This window comes from Microtus pennsylvanicus, chromosome 8 (assembly GCF_037038515.1).
Source record: "Microtus pennsylvanicus isolate mMicPen1 chromosome 8, mMicPen1.hap1, whole genome shotgun sequence".
Classification (NCBI taxonomy): Eukaryota; Metazoa; Chordata; class Mammalia; order Rodentia; family Cricetidae; genus Microtus; species Microtus pennsylvanicus.
The window spans coordinates 54,569,306-54,591,571 of record NC_134586.1 but is presented as its reverse complement, the minus strand read 5'-3'; the positions used below and the strand labels follow the sequence as shown (position 1 = coordinate 54,591,571).

General features: G+C 44.9%; 1 protein-coding gene across 1 annotated transcript in view; it reads left to right on the top strand.

Annotated features, from left to right (window-relative positions):
- Positions 1 to 21,819, top strand: part of C8H3orf20 (chromosome 8 C3orf20 homolog) — a 53,118-nt gene extending 31,299 nt beyond the window's left edge. The window contains exons 11-15 of the mRNA XM_075983463.1: positions 11,010 to 11,313; positions 13,010 to 13,117; positions 14,221 to 14,363; positions 19,497 to 19,631; positions 20,124 to 21,819. Coding sequence (XP_075839578.1) covers positions 11,010 to 11,313; positions 13,010 to 13,117; positions 14,221 to 14,363; positions 19,497 to 19,631; positions 20,124 to 20,217 — 784 coding nt within the window. The 3' untranslated portion in view covers positions 20,218 to 21,819. The remainder of the gene's footprint in view (positions 1 to 11,009; positions 11,314 to 13,009; positions 13,118 to 14,220; positions 14,364 to 19,496; positions 19,632 to 20,123) is intronic.
- The last annotated feature ends 447 nt before the right edge of the window (positions 21,820 to 22,266 follow it).

Sequence of the window (22,266 nt, the reverse complement as noted above, 5' to 3'; positions counted from 1 at the left end):
TTTCTCTCCCTGTATTTCTGGGTACAACTTGCTAAGATTTGTTGAAGCTTTTGCATATATACTTGTTAGGGTTCTTCATGAGTAGTTTTTCTTTTCTGATAATGTTATTAATGTTAGAGCAATACTGACTTTTAAAAAATGAATTGGGAAGTATATCTCCTTTATTTGTGTTGGATCCAGATCTTTTCCTTTAAAGGTTTGTTAAGATTTACCAGAAACCATCTTACTCAGAGTCTCCTTGTAGGGAAGTTTTTAAAAACAAAATTGTTTTTGTAAATATGGAGCTAGTTAGGCCACTTGTTTTTTTTTTTGAATGAATCTTTAGTAATTCATCTCTTTAAGCCATCCAAGTTATTGGATATATAGACATGGATCATCCCTAGTTTTCCCTCTGGAACTTCTTTTGAAAACTTTTTATGTTTATTTGGTATTTGTGCATAATAACATGTAAGTATACATGGTATACAAGGGAGGTCAGAGGACAGGCAGGGTCTTGCGGAGGTAGGCGCTCTCTTTCCTCCATGTGAATGGGTGAGTCCCAGGGATTGAGCTCAGGTTGTCAAGCTTCTGGCCAGTGCCTTTTACTGACTGAGCTCATATGACCTCCTTAATGTCTGTAGGATCTCTAGAGCTATCTCCTCACTTCTGCCACTTCTTGCTTCATGTATTTAGGACCCCCTGGTCCATACATACAGATATAATCACTGTGTTTCCACATGGAATAATTTCTCTCCATTGTCATGTTTTTCTTTTCTTTAATGTCATTTTTAGCTTCATTTATTAATTGTGTATGTGTATGTGTGCATGTATGTGCTCATGAGTGCAGGTGCTTGTGGAGGCAAGAAGAGGGTGTCAGATCTCCTGGAACCATCCAGTATGGTGCTGGGAACCAAACTTGGATCTTCAGCAAGAACAGTTCATGCTCTTAACTAGTGAGTGATTTTTCTGGTTCCAGCCTATAATGATTTTTTACTTATATTTTTCTGGTATTAGTATAACTACTCCTTATTTCCTAAATATTATTTGATTGGTATGCTTTATTCCAACGTATCATTTTCAACTTAATTGTATATTTGAATCTAAAATGCATCCCAATGGAGAACATGTATTAGAGCATAGATCATGGTTCTATTAAGATTTCTATATATTATATAATTATTTGCTGTCAACTTATCTCTAAATGTGGTGAGTTGCTTCTCTCCTTTTCCTCTCAAGGGTGTGTGTGTGTGTGTGTGTGTGTGTGTGTGTGTGTGTGTGTGTGTGGCATGTTCATGAGCGCACTCACACGTGCACATGTGTGTGATGTTGTTACTGTATTGTTCTGAACTGTTTAATTCTCCTATTTTAAGCCTCTTGAATACTGGGCTTTCAGTACTACCACACACACCTACCTTTCTCTTAACAGTTTGTCTGTAAAGAGTCTACTATACTAATCTTACTATCTTCATGTTGGTGGCTCTCTGTTGCTGAGATTCACTGTTGAAGTTTTCATTTCAGCCATTGTGCATTCAGCTCTAGTCTTGTTTTGTTATATTTTAGTTTCTGCCTCTATTGATTTCCTATGTTTGATGAGACACTGTTCTTCTGGGTGCCTTGGTTCTTGTTCCTTGGTTTGCTTTGAGTATCTCTAAAAGTTAACTTAAGCCCCTTTTCTTTTTTTTTATTTTAATTTATTTTTTTTATTGAGAAAAGGAAGAAAAAAAACAAGTTTCCACCTCCTCCCAGCCTCCCATTCCCCTCCCCCTCCTCCCACCCTTCTCTCCCTCCTCCCACTCCTCTCCCCCTCCCTCTCCAGTCCAAAGAGCAGTCAGGGTTCCCTGCCCTGTGGTAAGTCCTAGGTCCTCCCCCCTCTGTCCCTATCTAGGAAGGTGAACATCCAAACTGTCTAGGCTCCCACAAACCATTTCTCATGCAAGAGGTCAGCCACCATGCTCATGAGGGTACAAGACTTGATCTACCGACTTTCCTTCAGCGCATACAGGTTCAGTTGGAACTTGAGGTGAGGAGCAACTGTCTGGACATTGGTGGCCAGCCTGACTAGGCCTGTGTAGAGTCTGTCACCCATGGGAACGATCTTCTGGAAGTCTGTAGTTACTACCATCTGGGCCTGGATCCCAAAACACCTGTCTACAGCAATGGCCACACAGTTCTTTCCCTTCATGATCATGACAGCCCCTCTGTTATAGGACATAATAGACATGATTGCAGTCTAGTAGGACTCTGATCACCACTGTAAACTGGCTCTGGCTTTCTCTCCATGTTTGAATTTTTTTTTAATATTATTCACTTTTATTTCATCTCTACATGGTTTATCAAGTAGCATCTTTGGTCTAGCATTCTTTTTTTGTTGTTGTTGAGAAAAGGAAAAAAAAAACAAGTTTCCGCCTCCTCCCAGCCTCCCATTTCCCTCCCCCTCCTCCCACCCTTCTCCTCCTCCCCCCACTCCTCTCCCCCTCCCTCTCCAGTCCAAAGAGCAGTCAGGGTTCCCTGCCCAGTGGAAAGTCCAAGGTCCTTCCCCCTCCATCCACATCTAGGAAGGTGAACATCCAAACTGGCTAGGCTCCCACAAAGCCCGAACATGAAGTAGGATCAAAACCCTGTGCCATTGTCCTTGGCTTCTCATCAGCCCTCATTGTCCACCATGTTCAGAGAGTCCGGTTTTATCCTCTGCTTTTTCAGTCACAGTCCAGCTGGTCTTGGTGAGCTCCCAATAGATCCCACTGTCTCAGTGGGTGGGTGCACCCCTCGTGGTCCCTACTTCCTTGCTCATGTTCTCCCTCCTTCTGCTCCTCATTGGGACCTTGGGAGCTCAGTCCAGTGCTCCAGTGTGGGTCTCTGTCTCTATCTCCATCCATCACGAGATGAAGGTTCTATGGTGATATGCAAGATATTCGTCAGTATTGTTATAGGATAGGGTCATTTCAGGTTCCCTATCCTCAGCTGCCCAAGAAACTAACTGGGGACATCGCCTTGGGCTCCTGGGAGCCACTCTAGGTTCAAGTCTCTTGCCAACCCTAAGGTGGCTCCCTTAACTAAGAATTGTGCTTCCGTGCTCCCCTATCCAACCTTCCTTTATCCCAGTCATCCTTTTTCCCCAAGTTCCCCCCATCCTCCCCTTCTCCCTTTTCTCTCCCCATCTCCCCTTACCCCCATCCCACCCCACCCCCAAGATCCCAATTTTCTCCCCGGCAATTCTGTCTACTTCCCATAGCCAAGAGGATAACTATATGTTTTTCCTTGGGTTCACCTTCTTACTTAGCTTCTTTAGGTTCACCAATTTTAGACTCCGTGACCCTTATTTATGGCTAGAAACCAATTATGAGTGAGTACATCCCATATTCATCTTTTTGGGTCTGGGTTACCTCACTCAGAATAGTGTTTTCTATTTCCATCCATTTGTATGCAAAATTCGAGAAGTCATTGTTTTTACCGCAGCGTAGTACTCTAATGGGTAGATATTCCACACTTTCTTCATCCATTCTTCCATTGAGGGGCATCTAGGTTGTTTCCAGGTTCTGGCTATTACAAATAATACTGCTATGAACATGGTTGAACAAATGCTCTTGTCATATGATAGGGCACCTCTTGGGTATATTCCCAAGAGTAGTATTGCTGGGTCCAGGGGTAGGTTGATCCCGAATTTCCTGAGAAACCGAAACACTGATTTCCAAAGTGGTTGCACAAGATTGCATTCCCACCAGCAATGGATGAGGGTACCCCTTCCTCCACAGCCTCTCCAGCAAAGGCTATCATTGGTGTTTTTGATTTTAGCCATTCTGACAGGTGTAAGATGATATCTCAAAGTTGTTTTGATTTGCATTTCCCTGATCGCTAAGGAGGTTGAGCATGACCTTAAGTGTCTTTTGGCCATTTGAACTTCCTCTGCTGAGAATTCTCTGTTCATTTCAGTGCCCCATTTTTTAATTGGGATGATTAGCATTTTAAAGTCTAGTTTCCTGAGTTCTCTATATATTTTGGAGATCAGACCTTTGTCTGTTGCGGGGTGGTGAAGATCTTCTCCCAGACAGTAGGTTGCCTTTTTGTCTTGGTGACAGTGTCCTTTGCTTTACAGAAGCTTCTCAGTTTTAGTAGGTCCCATTTATTCAATGTTGCCCTTAATGTCTTTGCTGTTGGGGTTACACATAGGAAGCGATCTCCTGTGCCCATCTGTTGTAGGGTACTTCCCACTTTCTCTTCTATTAGGTTCAATGTGTTCTGACTGATAGTGAGGTCTTTAATCCATTTGGACTTGAGTTTTGTGCATGGTGATAGATATGGGTCTATTTTCATTCTTCTACAGGTTGACATCCAGCTATGCCAGCACCATTTGTTGAAGATGCTTTCTTTCTATATTAATAAGATCAGAAATGAAAAGGGGGACATAACCACAGACACAGAGGAAATTCAGAGAATCATTAGATCTTACTACAAAAGCCTGTGTGCCACAAAACTGGAAAATGTAAAGGAAATGGACACTTTTTTAGATAAATACCATATACCAAAGTTAAACCAGGACCAGGTGAACAATCTAAATAGACCTGTTAGTCGCGAAGAATTAGAAAAGGTTATCAAAAACCTCCCTACCAAAAAAGCCCAGGACCAGATGGTTTCAATGCGGAATTCTACCAGAACTTCCAAGAAGACCTAATACCTATACTCCTTAATGTATTTCACAATATAGAAACAGAAGAGGCATTGCCAAATTCCTTTTATGAAGCTACAGTTACTCTGATACCAAAACCGCACAAAGACTCAACCAAGAAAGAGAATTATAGACCAATCTCACTCATGAACATCGATGCAAAAATCCTCAACAAAATACTGGCAAACCGAATCCAAGAACACATCAGAAAAATTATTCTATATGATCAAGTAGGCTTCATCCCAGGGATGCAGGGCTGGTTCAACATACGAAAATCTATCAATGTAATCCATCATATAAATAAACTGAAAGAAAAAAACCATATGATCATTTCATTAGATGCTGAAAAAGCATTTGACAAAATTCAACATCCCTTTATGATAAAAGTATTGGAGAGATTAGGGATACAAGGGTCGTACCTAAATATAATAAAAGCCATATACAGCAAGCTGACAGCTAACATCAAATTAAATGGAGAGAAACTCAAAGCCATCCCACTAAACTCAGGAACACGACAAGGCTGTCCACTCTCGCCATACCTCTTCAATATAGTGCTTGAAATTCTAGCAATAGCAATAAGACAACATAAGGGGATCAACGGGATTCGAATTGGAAAGGAAGAAGTGAAACTTTCGTTATTTGCAGATGATATGATAGTGTACATAAGCGACCCCCAAAACTCCACCAAAGAACTTTTACAGCTGATAAACACCTTTAGTAATGTGGCAGGATACAAGATCAACTCCAAAAAATCAGTCGCCCTCTTATACACAAAGGATATGGAAGCAGAGAGGGAAATCAGAGAAGCTTCACCTTTCACGATAGCCACAAACAGCATAAAATATCTTGGGGTAACTCTAACCAAGGAAGTGAAAGATCTATTTGACAAGAACTTTAAGGCATTGAAGAAAGAAATTGAGGAGTATACCAGAAAATGGAAGGACCTCCCTTGCTCTTGGATTGGGAGGATCAACATAGTAAAAATGGCAATTCTACCAAAGGCAATTCATAGATTCAATGCAATCCCCATCAAGGTCCCATCAAAATTCTTCACAGATCTTGAGAGGACAATAATCAACTTTATATGGAAAAACAAAAAACCCAGGATAGCCAAAACAATCCTATACAATAAAGGATTGTCTGGAGGCATTACCATCCCTGACTTCAAACTCTATTACAGAGCTACAGTGATGAAAACAGTGTGGTACTGGCATAAAAACAGAGAAGTCGACCAATGGAATCGTATAAAAGACCCGAATTTTAACCCACAAGCCTATGAACACCTCATTTTTGATAAAGGAGCCTTAAGCCCCTTTTCTAGGAAGTCTAGTATCTATGTTTCCTAAGGAGCAATTTCTTCTTAGTGTTTTTTGTATATTCCTTTTAACCTTTTCTTGAAAACTGATCATTTTAAATATAGTAGCCATTGAAGACCAACTCTTTTCCCCTAGGGTTCCTTGTGTTGGATTTGTTTGTTTAATAACTTTTACAAACTCTTTTTGCAAGGGCAGTGTCCTTTATTGCTCACAGTTACTGGAGTTCAGCTAGTGATTTAACCTGAGAGCCCCTGAAGCTAAGGCCCAGAACATTTTTGCTGTTGCGGATAACTCTGTGTTGGGGCATTACTCCTTTCAGCCTTTGCCCAGGGCATCCACAACTGTGTATTAACTTTATCACTCTATACTTGCATAGCTCCAGAGGTGAAAGATGAGGATGTTCTTGGATCTTTCCCAACCTGACACCTCGATCCTCCAGTGTACTTGAGAGGCTTTAAAGCCTCCATTTTGCCATCTACCTCCTTCCTTCATCTTTTTTTTCCTAATGGGGCTTTTTTTTCCTTTTTCTTTTTTGTCTATGCCCATGTGTCTTCCTTTGCACAAGAAGTAATGTCTGATTTTTTTTTTTTTGCCTTTGCATGTGTTCTAGTTAACTCTCATTGTTGCTGTAATAAGCACTGACCAAAATAAAACTGGGGGAGTGTCTTAGTCAGGGTTTCTATTGCGGTGAAGAGACACCATGACCATAGTAACTCATATAAAGGAAAACATTTAATTGGGGTGGCTTACAGTTTTAGAAGTTTAGTCCATTATCATCATGACAGGACATGGCTGCATATAGGCAGACATGGTGCTGGAGAAGGAGCTAAGAGTTCTACATCTTGATCCACAGGAAACAGGAAGTGAACTGTGTACCACACTGAGTGTAGCTTGAGCACAGGAGATCTCAAAGCATCCCTCTCCCACACACAGTGACACACTTTCTCCAATAAAGCCACATCTACTCCAAAAGTCACACCTCCCAATAGTGCCACTCCATGTGGAAGCTATTTTCCTTCAAACCTCCATAGGGAGGAAAGGATTTATTTGGCATACATGTTATAGTTCATTTCTGAAGAAAGACAGGAACAGAAGCAGATACCATGGAGGGACCTTGCTTACTGACTTGTTTCCCTTGGCTTACTCAATTGCCTCTCATAGTCAACCCAAAACAACTTGCCTAGAGATGGCACCAGCCACCATGGGCTGGGCTCACCCACATCAAATTAGCAAAAAAGAAAAATCCCCACAGACGTGCTCAGGCCATTCTGAGGCTTTCTCTTCTCTGGTGTCAAGTTGATAGATAAAACTGACTATGACAAGTGCTTTCAACAATTTTTTGCTGGGGCTGCTCAGGAGCTAATCCCTTAGGGAACCCAGTCAGCCAGCACCCGGCCACAATTCTTTGAGCCTGAGCCCACATTGCCCACCTTATAACAGCACAAAAGTTAGGAATAGGAGTGGCAGAGAAATACCAGCTTCCTTGCCCCAACGCTTGGCAGTTTCTGGTTCCTGAGCTTTACTTAAGCTTGTTTTGATTGGTCTTGGTCAGTTTGTCTGTATAGATACTTGCCCAGTCTCCCTCTCTCCCTCTCTCTTTCCCCAACTTTGTTGCCACCTCTAGTGGAAGAATAGTTTTGATGTTCTACCCTGCTAATTTTGGTGACTTCTCTGTTTCCAAAGTTTTAAGAACTCATTCTCAACTCATTGTTCATCACTCTGTCTTCATTTCTTCAGATATTAATGTGTGTGTGTATGTGTGTGTGTGCTATATGTGGATGTATACTTATCTATGAGTATACATGTGGAAGCCAGTACATGTGGAGGCCAATGTAAATTGATTTCAGTGTCTTCCTCTATCATTGTTCACCTTACTTTCTGAGAAAAGGTTTCTCACTAAACTTGTAGTTTGTACTTCAGCTAGACTGGCTGGCCAGCAAGATCTGTCTATCTCTACCCACCTGCAGCACTGGAGTTATCTATGTGCCCTGCTATGCCCAGCTTTTTACATGTGTGCTAGGAACCCAAACTCTTAGGTCTTATGCTTGCACAATGAGCACTTCACTCACTGAGCTATCTGTCCAGCCCCAAATGTTGGCTTTTCTAATACACTCCTGGGCCTTCACATAGCAACCTACTACTCGCTATAGCTGGGGAAGGAGTTCCTGCCTCAGTTTCTTCTTTGCATTTTGTATTTTTACCCCAAAGGTCTTTTCTCTTTGCTTTGTTTGATCATTTGAAACAGGGTTTCTAGCCCAGGCTAGGCCTAGAACTCCCTACGTAGTTGAGAATAACCTTGAACTTTTGGTCCTCCTGCCTCTATCCCCCAAGAATTGGGATTACAAATCTGTATCACCATACCCAGTTTGAGTTCTGAACTTTTAAATTGGTTGCAAAAGGCTTCCTTGCTCCAAAATTGCAGAATAATTTGTCCTATTTTCACTATTACAAATTGTAAGAAATTATAAAGTCAAATTCTCCCACATTAAAAGCATTAATCACTTTGAATATCTCTGGTATAAATTATGGTAAATATATTCAAGATTCCCCATGGATGTTTAGGTTCGTAAACAAGAGATACTCTACTTTATTTTTTAATATTTATTTGGTGTTGTGGGTCAAATCCAGGACCTCACATATACTAAATGTGTGCTCCATCACTGTGCTCCACCCCTCTTCCACAAACAGATTCACTTACTAGCTTTGGTCAGTGAATTTAAATTTCCTCTGAAGAATTTTAAATTGTAAAACTAGGTATGATAGTGTATGGGTATAATCGCAGCACAAAGGAGGCTGAGGCGGAAGGATTACTGTAAGTTCAAAGCCAGCCTGGGATACCTGGCAAGATGCTGTCAGAAAAAATAAGATAAGTCAGGACAACCTGGGCTGTAACACAGAGAAACCCTTTCTTGAAAAATAAAGAAGTGGCTGGAGAGATGGCTCATCAGTTAAGAGTGCTGTTGCTCTTGTAGCAGACCCAGGCTCCAGTCCTAGTACTCATATGGCAGAGTTCACACCATCTGAACCTCCAGTTTCAGGTGATCTGATGGCCTCTTCTGTGGACTGTGCACACACTTAAATACAAGGAAAATACACATGAAATAAAATGAATATATGTAAAACAAACTTAACAGGTTGGAGAGATGGCTCAGTGGTTAAGAGCATTGCCTCTTCTTCCAAAGGTCCTGAGTTCAATTCCCATCAACCACATGGCGGCTCACAACCATCTATAAAGAGGTCTGGTGCCCTCTTCTGGCCTGCAGACATGCACACAGACAGAATATTGTATGCATAATAAATAAATAAATATTTAAAAAAAAAAACAAACTTAACAAGTAATGAATCATGGTATTGCTCTTATTTTAGGATGACTTGATTCTGATTTGCCTGAGGCCTTGCTAATTTAAAGACTTCATTGAGCTTGGGCAACCCATGGGAGGGAGCCTACTGTATTTTGACCTGTAAATGGTAATAGCAGTTTCTGTCCTGCCTATCCTGTGGGGTTTCTACAAAATTAACCATGGAAATGCCTATTCAAGGGCCATAGAGTCTGTAAAATATTAAATGTGTAAGATGGCAATAATGAAAGGAGTAAAAAAAGGAGTACTTTACATCTACCGGTGCTTATTTAGACTAAGCACCATGCTGCTATAGCAGGTCGCTGATAAATGCTGGAGTGTTGACTGAATTTCTATTGCATCTTCGATTTGCCACGTGTTCCTATTGTATTCCACCAATCAAAATACTGCAGGTAGCTAATCTCTTGGTACGTGTAGTGGAATAGAAAAGTATAATAATAAAAATTGCTTTAAAAGTAAGCAATGCTTGAGAGAAATAAAATAGGCATGAAAGAGTGTTGAGATGGAAGCATTCAATGGGGTGCTTAGAAAGTCAACAGGAAGGCAACATTTCAATAGATGTAAAGGTGATGAGAGGGAACAAGCAAAGGCGGAAGTCAGTTTGGCCATGCGAGACTACCTGGGGAGCATGGTGAGAGTACTGGGGAGTAGGAGGGACTTGAGGGGAATGAGAAACAGGAGCTAGATCTGATACAGCTGCTGCCTTACCTAACACTAAGCTAGAAAGCCCAGGAAGGGTTCCAGAGAATGATTCAGATTCCGACGGAATCCCTAAGTGGGTCCAAGAGAGATCAGGGAGGGAAGTGTAAACCCCTAGGAACTACTTAAAAAATGATTGGAGGCTGGCCTATGTTGGGGGTAGTGGAGGGCAGTTAGATTTTGTGTAATTGGTTGTTTTATTACTTTTAATTCTTTGGCCCTTTTGGGGGCTTGCCACCCAGCACCCAAATACACACAGAGGCTTATTATTACTTATAAATGCCTGGCCTAAGCTTGACTTATTTCGCCAACTGTTCTTAAATTATGCCATCTACCTTTTGCCTCTGGACTTTTACCTTTTTCTATTTCTCTATATCTTTTCTTTCCTTCTTATTCCATGTCTGGCTGTGTGGCTAGTCCCCATCTTTCCTCCTTGTTCTCTTGCTCCTCCTACACTTCTCAAAGATTTCTCCTCCTGTTTATTCTGTCTGCCTGCCAGTCCTGCCTTTCCTTTTTTCTGCCTTGCTATTGGCCGTTCAGCTCTTTATCAGACCATCAGGTGTTTTAGACAGGCAAAGTATCACAGCTTCACAGAGTTAAACAAATGCAACATAAAAGAATGCAACACATCTTTGCATCATTAAACAAATGTTCCACATCATAAACAAACGTAACACATCTTAAAATATTCTACAACAAATATGGATCTGTCAAACTGGGGAAGAGGCTTGTAGATGGGATTGGTAAAATGTGGGGTGTGGAGAGAGAATCATGGATGACTGAAATGTTAGTTGAATAACTTCTTATGCCTCCTTTTGCACATGAGGAAACTGAGGCCTGGCGTGGTTAGGGGTCCCTCCCCTGAGGGCCTGGCCCAGGATCTGCCTACAGCACTGGCACTGTAGTGGGCCTCTCTCTATCTAGAAACAAGAACTGTAGGGTCATAGGTTGAAGCCTGCTCACATGCTCCTATCACTGTGTTCCCCTTTGTAGAAGGAAGCTGGGAGAAGTACGTAGCCCCACCAGATGGGCCGCCTCACCCTATGACTGCCCACTGGTGCTGCGGAGGCTCATTCGCAAGGAAGACATTCGGGCTGGCTGCAAGTGTATTGTGAAGGCACCCCTGGTGTCTGACTTGGAACTAGAGCGCTTCCTGTCTGCACCCCGAGACCCCAACCAAGTGCTGGTATTCGGGATAATGTCAAGCCAGAATCCCAACAATACTGCACAGTTGCAATGGCTGCTGGACACACTGTATAGCCATCGGCAGCAGGGCCGTTCGTCACCCTGCACCCAGGTTGGTTCAGGATCCAGTGAGAAGACCCTTGGGCCAGGGACAGAGAGAAGGACCAAATGTAACCCCCACTGTATGAGGATGGGTTGGGTGTCTGACAGTTCCTTTTCTTTCCTGGGCCTTGGCATACACTCCCCTTTCTGTCTGCAGCATTTTGTCCCATCTTCTCTCTTCTACTCATTCTTCTCTACCAGGATGAATGTCACCACATCAGAGCAGGTGCTTCTTCTAACTTTTGAGACAAGGTCAAGACACGGTCCTTTTCTTTCAGAGCACTTAGCACAGTTTGTGTCCACAATTGGTGTGACTGTTCAGGGCAAAGACAGTGCCCACTACCCATGTTCTTACAGTTCAGTATATGTTGGTGGACTGTCCCAAAGTCCCTCCATATGCTGGACTTGTGCCAGGCTCTGGGCACCTATTGCTGGTTCAGCATGAGCCAGTCCCTGAAGGAATTCTCAGTATGACTGCAGCTACAGAGGTCTTTGAAAGGGCCATGACAGGACAGCTCTGGAAACTGTGACTTCTGTCTCCTTGGCTCAGAAAGAGCAGCCTAGAATGCTCAGGGCTTTGGCAGGCAACTGAGTATGCCTGGCAGGTCCTGTACAGGAATAAGGATAGTTTGAGGTCCCAATTGAAGTTTTTCCTAAGCCCAGCCTCATCATCCTGAGTGTGCCTTCATTTAAAATGGTGTTGGAGAAGCCCCCAGACTCATGGGGACATGTGAGCTAAATGACTTCTTCTAAACTGTCTTTCCTCTAAAGCCTGTTGCATTATCCCTGCCCTACTCCCAGCACCCTACCCCCCACTCCCACCCTGCTGCTGCAGCGTTCTGAATTTGTGTGGGAAACTTGGGGTAGGGGTCTGCCTGAATATTCCTTCTTAACCTTCCTTTCTAGGAGTGCTGCCTGCCAGCCTGTTCCAGGAGCTCAGCAGTTAGGGCCCTTCTGAAATAAGATGTCCCCTTCCCCACCAGGGCCCTTCTTTTGACTCTTTTCAAGAAAGCAGCCAGCCACAGCCTTGCACCCAGCCCTGCAACAGAGCCACATTTATTTCATGCATTATTTTCCAGCTTACTTCAATTTAGAGAATGTTCACTGAGAACCTGGGGTCACCTGTTTCCTCATGGCAATGTACAGTTGGCTGTAGTTCACCTGGGAGCTATTCATTGTTCACTAAGGAATAAAATGCTCAGGTGTCTTATTCCAGCCACAAGCAGTGTGAATGGGGCCAAGATCTAACCTGAAGTAGTTGGAAGGGGTGGAAGGAATGGCGGTGAGTCTGCGGATAGGCATGGAGGGTAGTGTTGGTCTTTACAGAGACTGGACTTCTGCCCTGGCTAATAACTGGTCATTAATACTCTCATCCCACAACAGTTGGCTGAATACCACAAAGGGGTCAAGAGGGGCAGCCAGAGAGAGGTGGGGTGAAAAGTTCCTCTGAGCTGTGCAACATAGCTTTCTAAATCTGGTCCACTTAGGGCAGGACTCCCATTCCAGAGTGAGGGACATCATAGTCCACAGATCCCAGGGCAAATCTAGTGCTGTCACATGCAGGAGGGTCACTCTAGTGATGATGTCTTCCACAGGGGGCTCAGAGCAGATCTGGAGACCTCCTCTGAGGACAGTGATGGCTTCAGGGAAGTTAAAGCATGTCTTCTTGCATCACTGTGACCAGTTCCCACATCTCTATTTGGCAGTGCCGGCTTGATCCTTATCGTCTGCTGCGATATGACATAGACAGCCCCCTTCAGAAGGATCCACCCCTAATGGTGAAGAAGTTTGCTGTGGTGCACGGGATGGTTTTGGTGAGCAGGGGCCCTGCAAAGGGCTAGACATCCATCACCAACCACTACTGTCTTAGCCGTGTGGGGGATGGGGGATAAAGCAATCTTCTCCCACCCACACTGAGGCCCAGAGAACAGGACGTCCTGACAGTCACCCAATAGACTCCCATCCCTATCCTAGGAGATGGAGGGGTTGGGTGACATTAACATAGAAAATCAAATTCTATTCATCTGATTCTTACTAAATTATACTAAAATATAAAACTTTTTATGTTTATTGAAAAATAGGGAATACAATCTAGAAAATATTTTTGGTTGTGAGCCTAGCCTTTTACGACTGAGCCATCTCTCCAGCCCGCTAGAAAATAATGACACCTTCCTACCACCCAGGATATTGCTCATCTATCCAGCACCTAGGTTCTGGAGCCCCTGCTAGGCCACATCCACCTAACACTGTAGTATCTGGCCTTTGCTGTCTTTCTCCACACACATATTTTAGGGCACCATCTTTCCAATAAGATAACAGAGCACCATCCCATCCCACATCTTCAGTTTGTAGCACCAGCATTTTTACCACTGGGTGAGTCTTATCACTACCCATGCTGCTTTTGTTGGACAGTTGGGTTCTTTCCCTCTCTTTCTTCGTGTTTTTCTCTTTCCCATAAAAATGGTATGATGAATACCCCCGCCTAACCATCTCTAGACGGATGTCCATGGTGAAGAATGGAGTAGAGGGTATGAGACCTCCATTCCATAAAATGAGCTGAATGGTACATCCTATTATGCGGGTTTGGAGCAGAAGGGGCTACACAGCTCTAGGTAGGTGGGTAGGAGTCTTAAGTGTACATCTGACAGGCCCCCAGTAGGGGTCAAAACTGGGCAGGTTGGGCTGTCCTCTGACTCAGGAGGGCCTTGCAGGGGCTAGGCTCAATCATGTCTCCCTGGGTTGCTGAGGGAGGGTAGCACACTTTCCCATGCTCTCAAAGGCCTGAGTCCTATCCCAGCTCTGAGGGACCTGTGGCCAGGCCTACTAAGACTTGAAACTTGGCTGTCATTATCGGTCATGCCACTATGTCGATACAATGAAGTGTTTCTTACTTCATTTCTTTCCTATCTTCCAACAGATGTTTGCTGGGGGGAAGCTCCTTTTTGGGGGCTGTCTCCTAAATGGCTATGGCTTCAGTAAGCAGAATCTACTGAAACAGATCTTCCGGGCTCGACAAGATTGCAAGATGGGCTACTTCTTGCCAGACAACTACAAATTCAAGTAAAACTGGATAAGGCATCACACAGGATGGGATAATGGGGCAGGGGACTAGGGTTATGGGAAGGTCATGGGTGGGAAGGCAGGTAGTCCCAAAGGAGTGAGGTGGGGGAGAGCCAGAGCCAGGAAAGTAGAGTTCAGTCTCTTCCTACAGTCCCCTGAGTAAAGGATTTTGTAGGTGCACAGGGGAAGAGGAAGAAAAGGCAGGAAGAGGTGAACAAGGTTGTACTGTTTGTCTCTTTGAGTCGCAAGTTTGGAGAAAGGGCTGTGTGGAGAAAAGAAGGCACTGCTTGTTTGCACAATGTCCTGCTCAGATGGAGATAGTGTTAATATGTCTGGGGTGGGCAGGAGGTTCAGTCAACACCCATCAGGTCCAACCTGTGTGCACATTCACCTTGGCTTCTATTGGATTGCCAGATGGGCCCCATAGACACAGGCAGTCATTGGTGGAATAGGCTTAGGTATCAGCATCCAACTAAGGTGCTGCCACCTACTAAGCATCTCCAGGCTGGTTCTGGTGTGTGGCAGAGGGTAGTCTGAGCTCAGGACACTCTAGTCTAGTCCAGGAGGAGCCTGGGCTTTATGCTAAAGGCTGCATTTGAGAAAGACTGGCAGGTTCTGGATTCATTGTGCTCCACAGTGCAGGTTCCTGAGAAACTTGCTAGGTTGGGTGTCCTAAGAGAAGGTTAGAGCCCCACCTTTGCCTTGCATTATCTGGGTGACTGTCAGGTGAGCTGATCAGGTGGACTCCCAAATCTTTAACTCTTTGCCTTTACAATGAAGATAATACTCGGTCTTGCAGGACTGTAAGGATTTCACAAAAAGCGTGTTTGTTAACAAGCTCTGTAAGTGGTAAACAACGATGAAATCCAGGATAATGTCATCTGTAATATCTGTACACAGACCTAAGCTACCTGTGGTGCACCCCTATAGCACCAAGTTAAGTCCCCCATGCCAATTTTCCATCTTTTTGTTTGTTTGTTTGTTTGTTTGGTTGGTTGGTTGGTTGGTTGATTGGTTGGTTTTTCAAGGCAGGGTTTCTCTGTGTAGCCCTGACTGTCCTGGAATTTGTTCTTTAGACCAGGCTAGCCTCAAGCTCAGAAATCTATCTACCTGCCTCTGTCTCCCAAGTACTGGGATTAAAGGTATGTACCACCATGCCTGGTTGTAGCTTTCTGTCTTGATGCCAGTTTACCCCAGGGAGCTGAGTTGGGTTTTTTTTTTTTTTTCAGTCTGCTTCTCCCTGAGGTTGGGGATATATTCATGGAAAATCCATGAAGGTCACACCAAGTGACCCCAATATTTTGGCTGGAAGATGATGAGCCTGTGGGGATAAGGCAGGACAGACAGAAGATCCTGAGTGTTCTGAATGCCTATCACTCAGAACATCAAGAGAAGAGAGTAGAGCGGCTGGAGACCAGACGTTGGCAGGTCCAGGGAGTTAAAGCTGAGTTTCAGGGGCTGTTGACAGTTAATGTACCAGAGATATGTTGGGTCTTACTGGGCATTTATGTCCATAAACTCAGCACCTTAGATCCCTGTAACAAAAAGATACTAGGAAACAGCAAAAGAAGACGAATTTGTTTACAGTTTGAACAAATAGGGAGGAGTCTAATTATTTCCCCCACTGTGCTTGTGGCCACCTTATAGTTTATGGAAAGTTATGCAACAAAGGATACGGTATATGAAAATTTATCTGTGGGCCCAGAGTTCAGCTCCCTCACCCAAGCCTCTGGGTCCTCAGTGGGAGGGTGCAGCAGATCTGTAGCCAGACAGCCTCAGTGGGAAGACATGTAGAATGTGGTCCTCACATGAGCATCCCTGAATGAAACTGTGTCCACCTGCACACAACACTCACACTTAGCCCCTGCCTCCTTCTCTAGGGTTGGGGACAGCTAAGGGAGGTCACATGTGGTTTGCAGGCTCCATTTCCTGTGTCTGTGAGCAGAGAGATGTTACCCTGCCATGCCCACTCCAGTAAGGATTAGGTACAAGAGGGACCAGGTTAGGGCAGTGTGAGATTTCCAGGGAGGCTAAGGGGATGGGAGAGCAGACCAAACAGAGAAAACAGTTTGTCCCCTGGAAGCACAAAGGGACTTAGCCTGCAACAGTCCCAGAAGTGTGTGTGTGTGTGTGTGTGTGTGTGTGTGTATGAGTCCTCTCCTCCCCCCCCCCATATAGCAGTGAAATGGCTAGTGGAAACATTTCCTGTCTCCCTCCACCTGGGTTCTTATCCTTCCTTTCATCAAGAATGAAGTGGACTAGTCAGTGAAGACAACCGATAGAAGGTTGGTTTATTGCTTTAGTGCCAATTTGAGATTAACACCTTTAAATGGGAAAAAAAACAACTTTAAACATGTTGGTACACAGGTTTTGACAACTTAAATGGATCAGGTTTGAATTCTTGCTAGCAGGATGGTAGCCTCTTAGAGCTCTTTCAGCTCTGGAAAGTTTAACAGCTTAAAAATTCTTGGCCGGGCGGTGGTGGCGCACGCCTTTAATCCCAGCACTCGGGAGGCAGAGGCAGGCGGATCTCTGTGAGTTCGAGACCAGCCTGGTCTACAAGAGCTAGTTCCAGGTCAGGCTCCAAAACCACAGAGAAACCCTGTCTCGAAAAACTAAAAAAAAAAAAAAAAAATTCTTGGAGGGCTTCAGGGCATTAATGTAGAGCAGTCCCTTGCAGAACAAATCTGCTGGTCAAACCACAGGAACGCAAAGAGCAGCAGGTCGTGAAGGCTGGAAGCAGCTCAGGAACAAATTCTCATCTGCAGTGAAAGTATAGCATCTTGGAGGCTGAGGCAGAGATGAGTGCTACTGCTCATGTCCTGGAGGCTGGCTCACATGAATTTCCTGCATAGGAACAATTCTGTCCCCTGCCTGTCTTAAAGGCCACCTTCAGTGAGGGCAGCCTTCCTTCAGTGGAGATGGGCAACTAGCTGGAGCCCAACCTGAAGTCTTCCTTTTCTTCTTCCTCCCTCGGTTCCAGCAACACTTCTTCTGTCTCTTCATCCCCCAGAGCATACGAATGTACTGGGTACCCGCTGGACCCTGATTGGCTGAATGGGGGTATGCAAATAAAGTGGAAAATAGGACCAATCATGGAAGAGGTGTTAAACCTGCTTGGGGAGGGAGAAGAGTCCTTAGTCCTCCAAAAAGTTGCTAAAAGTTCACAGTCAGGTTGTGAAGACTGTCTGCAGAGACAGGGACATTAGAAAGAGTATTAGTCTGTCCCTAGTTGCTACAGGAACCCAGTGGGGGAGATTTTGGCAGCAAAATATGCAATTGTGTAACACTTGCAAGTGTGCCCGTGACATCTTGTGGCTGTTTGCTGCCTGTGGGACATGGCATGGTCATCAGGGAGAAGAGTGTGGAACTCTAGGCTCCAAGTTCTCTGCTCAGTATTGCTAGAGTCTGGGTGGGTAGCTGTGTCCAGAAAAGCAACCCAGGACCCTGACCCTGAGCCAGGAGCTCTTGGCATAGCACATAAACTTTACAGAAGGAGAAACTGAGGGCCAGCAAGGACAAGGATGTGCTTTGAATAGGGGATAAGTCCAGGCCGCAGTACAACTATGATCTTTGTTTTCAGTCGTGCCCTGAAGGAATGGAACATAACCTTTTTAGGGCTGTTTTTACAGGAGGCAGTCAAAGTCTGTCAGAAACGGCTGCACTCTGCAGAGACCAAAGTGCTTGGAAAACAGTCTTGGCCCCATAAACTGAATGCTGTGTAAACTGTAATCTGCTCAGTGAACCACAGAGAACCTTGCAAATGGTCGTGAAATCTGTGAGAGCCAAAGTCCTTTGTAAATTGCCACATCCCTGATAAGTCACAGTGGGAGCTGCTGAGTGCCCTGTGAACTAGGGAGGGTTTCTAGGCCTCCTCTCAGACCAGCTCAACCTAAACAGCACAGCACTTGGTAAACTACATGGCAGTCTATGAAGGACAAAGCATCTTATAAACTGTCAAGTACCCTGTGACATACAGACTGGAGTGAAGCCTCGTAAAGATAATCTGGTATGCAAATGCCTGTGTGAGAACGTCAAAGGGTTTGTGAATAGTCGTGATCTTTATGAACGTCAAGTGAAGTCTTGGTGTGCTCTGAGTGCTACCAGTTGTGAGAGAGTTCTTCACCCCAGGTTACTATACTGTGCCCTATTTTCTGCCCACCCACCTTAGAAGAGGCAGGGTCACCTGAGCCACAACAGGAGGTGGCCAGGGACTAGTGAGGAGAAGTGGTTGCAGCAAGGTGCCATGTTCCACAGATTCATATACTGAAATCCTTAGCTCCATGGCGATGGTGTTAGGAACGTGGACACTAGGAAGTGACTAAATCACACATACAGAGACTATGAGTGGAGTTAATACCTAGAAGCCAGCTTACCCCTTCTGCCGTGTGAGAGCAGTGAGAGGCTGCCATCCATGAGGATATCACCCATGAGTGCCACTGGGAACTCAATCTCCTGGCACCTTGATGGTGGACTGCCTGTCCGTTTTGAGAACTGAGTGTAGTTCATGTCTGTGATCTGTTTGCCATGTAGGCACAGCACTTTTAGAGCAGCCAGGATAGCCACACTGAGTGGAATAAGCAGCATCTGCACATCGTCTCAGTTCTGAGGACTGGAAATTGGATCAGGTACCAGAGGACCATAGTCCCTCTCAGGTCACATTCTAGCCTCTATTTGGCTTTGGTGACAGCATTACTTTGATATGTGGCACTAGTCACTCCAGAATGACTGCATCACAACCAATTATATCTATACTGATGCCAGGGTTCTGGGGTTAGAACTTCTGCATATGAATTTGGGGGACACATTTTGTCCACAGCATTACATGATGGCATCATTTCCTTGACCTCTCCTTTTCTGCTTTGTAACACCTCTGTATCCTGTGAGCATTGCCTATGGGTAGCATGGACCAGGTAGCTGGTGGCATGGGAACGAGGGCTATGCAGTCCTATATAGAAGCCAAGGTTTCCCGGGTTCCCAGATCAGACAGTTTCTCCCTTGGCACAAATGGGTGCAAGAGTATTTTGCTGGCCTGTCTAGGGCTGGAATAGGGGTGGTATAGCACTGAGTGAACCCTAGACTCTCACCTCTGTTCCCCTATACTGTGTCTTCCTACCACACCCCTCCCTGCAGCATGCCAACCTATACCACAAGCCTGGAAGATTCTGAGTCATCTAAAAGACCCCCATCTGAAGATTTCGAAGGAAGTGTCTCTTCATTGGTGCTTGGGGACAAAGTGGAAAAACCACCTTCTACCCCCCCTGACAAGTATGTTTTCCCCATGTCTCTGGCTGGCAGATTAGGAATGGCTCATTATAGGATATCTAGCTTAATCATGGGCCACTAAGGCTACCATGGCATGGCTTCTGTGCCTTCCAAATCTGTGTCCTTCCAAGGTACAGGTCAGCCCCTGATTTCCAGCCTGTTTTGCAGTATCCCATTGGGTGTGAGGGTTGGTCACTAGGATATAACACTTTGCAGCAAGGCCCCACAGTCTGGGCCCATCTGTCAGAAGGATGGAGGCCATCCCCAACTCCAGCAAGTTCCTTGGTGATGGTGACAGGGAACCAAATCAAAATTCTGTAGTGTGACTCTTTCCAGAAAGATGGAAAAGTGCTAAAATTAAACTAATGGTGCCACTGATCCCCCAAGTTGGAGATGTCCCCTGGCACTCTTCCCTCCAGGGCCATGCCCGCATCATGTGGGCCATGCCCTGCTTGCTCCTTGCCCAATGCCTGCTTCTTCCTATTGCGTATTTAGGTTGAAACAGCCAGAAGAAGAACTGCTGCAGCCTTTCCTCAAGAATAGGAGGAACAGTAAGAAGCTAAGTAGCTGGAAAAAGTCTAAGAAGTGATACTGGAAGAGCCAGCGATGCCCTCCCTACACCCAGTCCTACTTCCTGGTCTCCCACCACCCTTCAATAAATGTACATGCCTCCAGCATCTGGGTGAGGCGGTGGTGGGTGGGAAAGGCCCAGCTTTGACTCCAAGAAGGCCTGAGGCCTCCCCAACTAGTTTCAGGCCATGTTCTTGGAAACTTGCTACCTCCAACTCAGAGCTTCCTCTGTGTCCAGGAGTAAGCCTGAATCTGCCATTCTAGTGAACAAATGTCTCGTGGTCCAGGGCCTGCCTGCTCAACCACTCAGCAACCCTGGGGAGCCTCAGAAGGGTCTGGATGGTGTATCTCACCCTCTGTCAAGTGGGAAAGACTTCTGGTAGAAAGAAGATGAGAAAGGAGAGGGACATGGAAACGGAAAAGAGACTGAGGGAGTGGTGAAAAGAAATGAGGAAGCAGGCAGGAATGAGAAGGAAGGAGGGGCAGAAAGGGACGACGAAGGAAGTGAGAGACAAAGCTGAAGAGGAGGAGTGGGCCGAAGGCCAGAGTCCAGCAGACACGTTGCAGGCTCTCATCACCATTTAGCTCAGCAATAGAACACATGGCTGGACTGAATTCTCCTTTTTCTGAGTGCATGGGCCTGGGGTACCCTTACCAACATCCAGGGGGCCCCGGCAACTGTCTTCTGGGGTGATACTTTGTCCTTGCCTCTGAGAGAGCTGGATCTCTCACCGCTGTGTGTTTGGTAAGAGCTGTGTTCCCATAGCAAGGAGTGTGGAGGGTCTGCCTTGGCCTTTGTGCCTAGAGTAGTCTAGGTCCCAAACAGGCAGTAATCATTTGTGCTTCTTGCTTTTTCAATCTGAATTTGCCGCAGCTTAGTATTTTGTTTGGCTTTTTTTCCATTTTGTTTTGTAGCTTTCAAAGACATTTTTTGAGTCATGTGTTTCTTCCCCTAGAAGTATATTTGAAGTGGCCTGCCCTGTTCTTAAGTTGCATATGTTGATATTTTCAGGCCTTGAGGTTTGTTAGGGGGTTTAGAGCTCTAAGCATCCCCCATCCTTCCCCTCCAAACACAAAGACAGATAAAAGCAAGAAGACAAGGGGCAAAAGTTCTGTTCTATCCTCACATCCTCCAGCCTGATGAAGGTCAGAACCAAGGCCTCTGCTTAGGATAGAGTTTGCAATAAAGCCTCTGACCTGTGCCTCTCTGACCTTCAGGCTGTATGCTCTGCTGTGCTCAAGCAAATATGCTAAGCAGTCAGTGCTGTGCGCACCAGGAACAGAGGCAGGGCAGGTCCTGGTCCTCTGCAGTGTCCTCTGCAGGGTGCTCATCACCCTGGAGGGCTGCCTGTGAACAGGACCACCTCCCACTAGCAGAGCAGGCAGTGAATGTCCAGGGCAGCACCATCAGATCACTCCTGGAGGAGCAGGATAAGGACGAGGAGGAGGACAAGAAGGAGGAAATCCTTCCCCATGGAAATGACAGGAGAGAGAGGTAGGCTTTCTTCCACAATGGCTCCCACAAAGCAGGCTGCTAAGGTGTCTGAGCTGTAAACTCTGTTGATTAGAGCAGGGCTTCTTAAACTTTTCTCACTTAGTACAAGAAATTTCTGCATAATCCTGGGCATTATAGGTATGTAAAACAGGTATGCAAATCAGATATTTACTAATAAATAATAAACTTATTTTAAAGCCATTCTTTGATATGCCTATGATTTTACATTTACTAAGGACGAAAGCAAATTTGCATCCTTATGCAATGAATGCACTTATGTACTTTATGTAAGGAATTAAATCTTGCCGAATATTTAATGCTATAAAAGTTAGAGCATCTTGCCACTTTGCAGAGTTGATAGTCATTCTGATTTTATAATCATCAGTGCTAAGAATGCCACATTACATAAAGTGGCAGAATTACATTTGGGGCCATTTTAGAAAAGGCTGGGAAATTTCAAAATGTGCATTATGTCCAAGTAAGGTTTTTCCTAAAGATACAAAGCATCAAACACTAGTCAACATCACTCCCCATATAATAGGCTAAAGAAACCAAATGCGGACTAACCACACT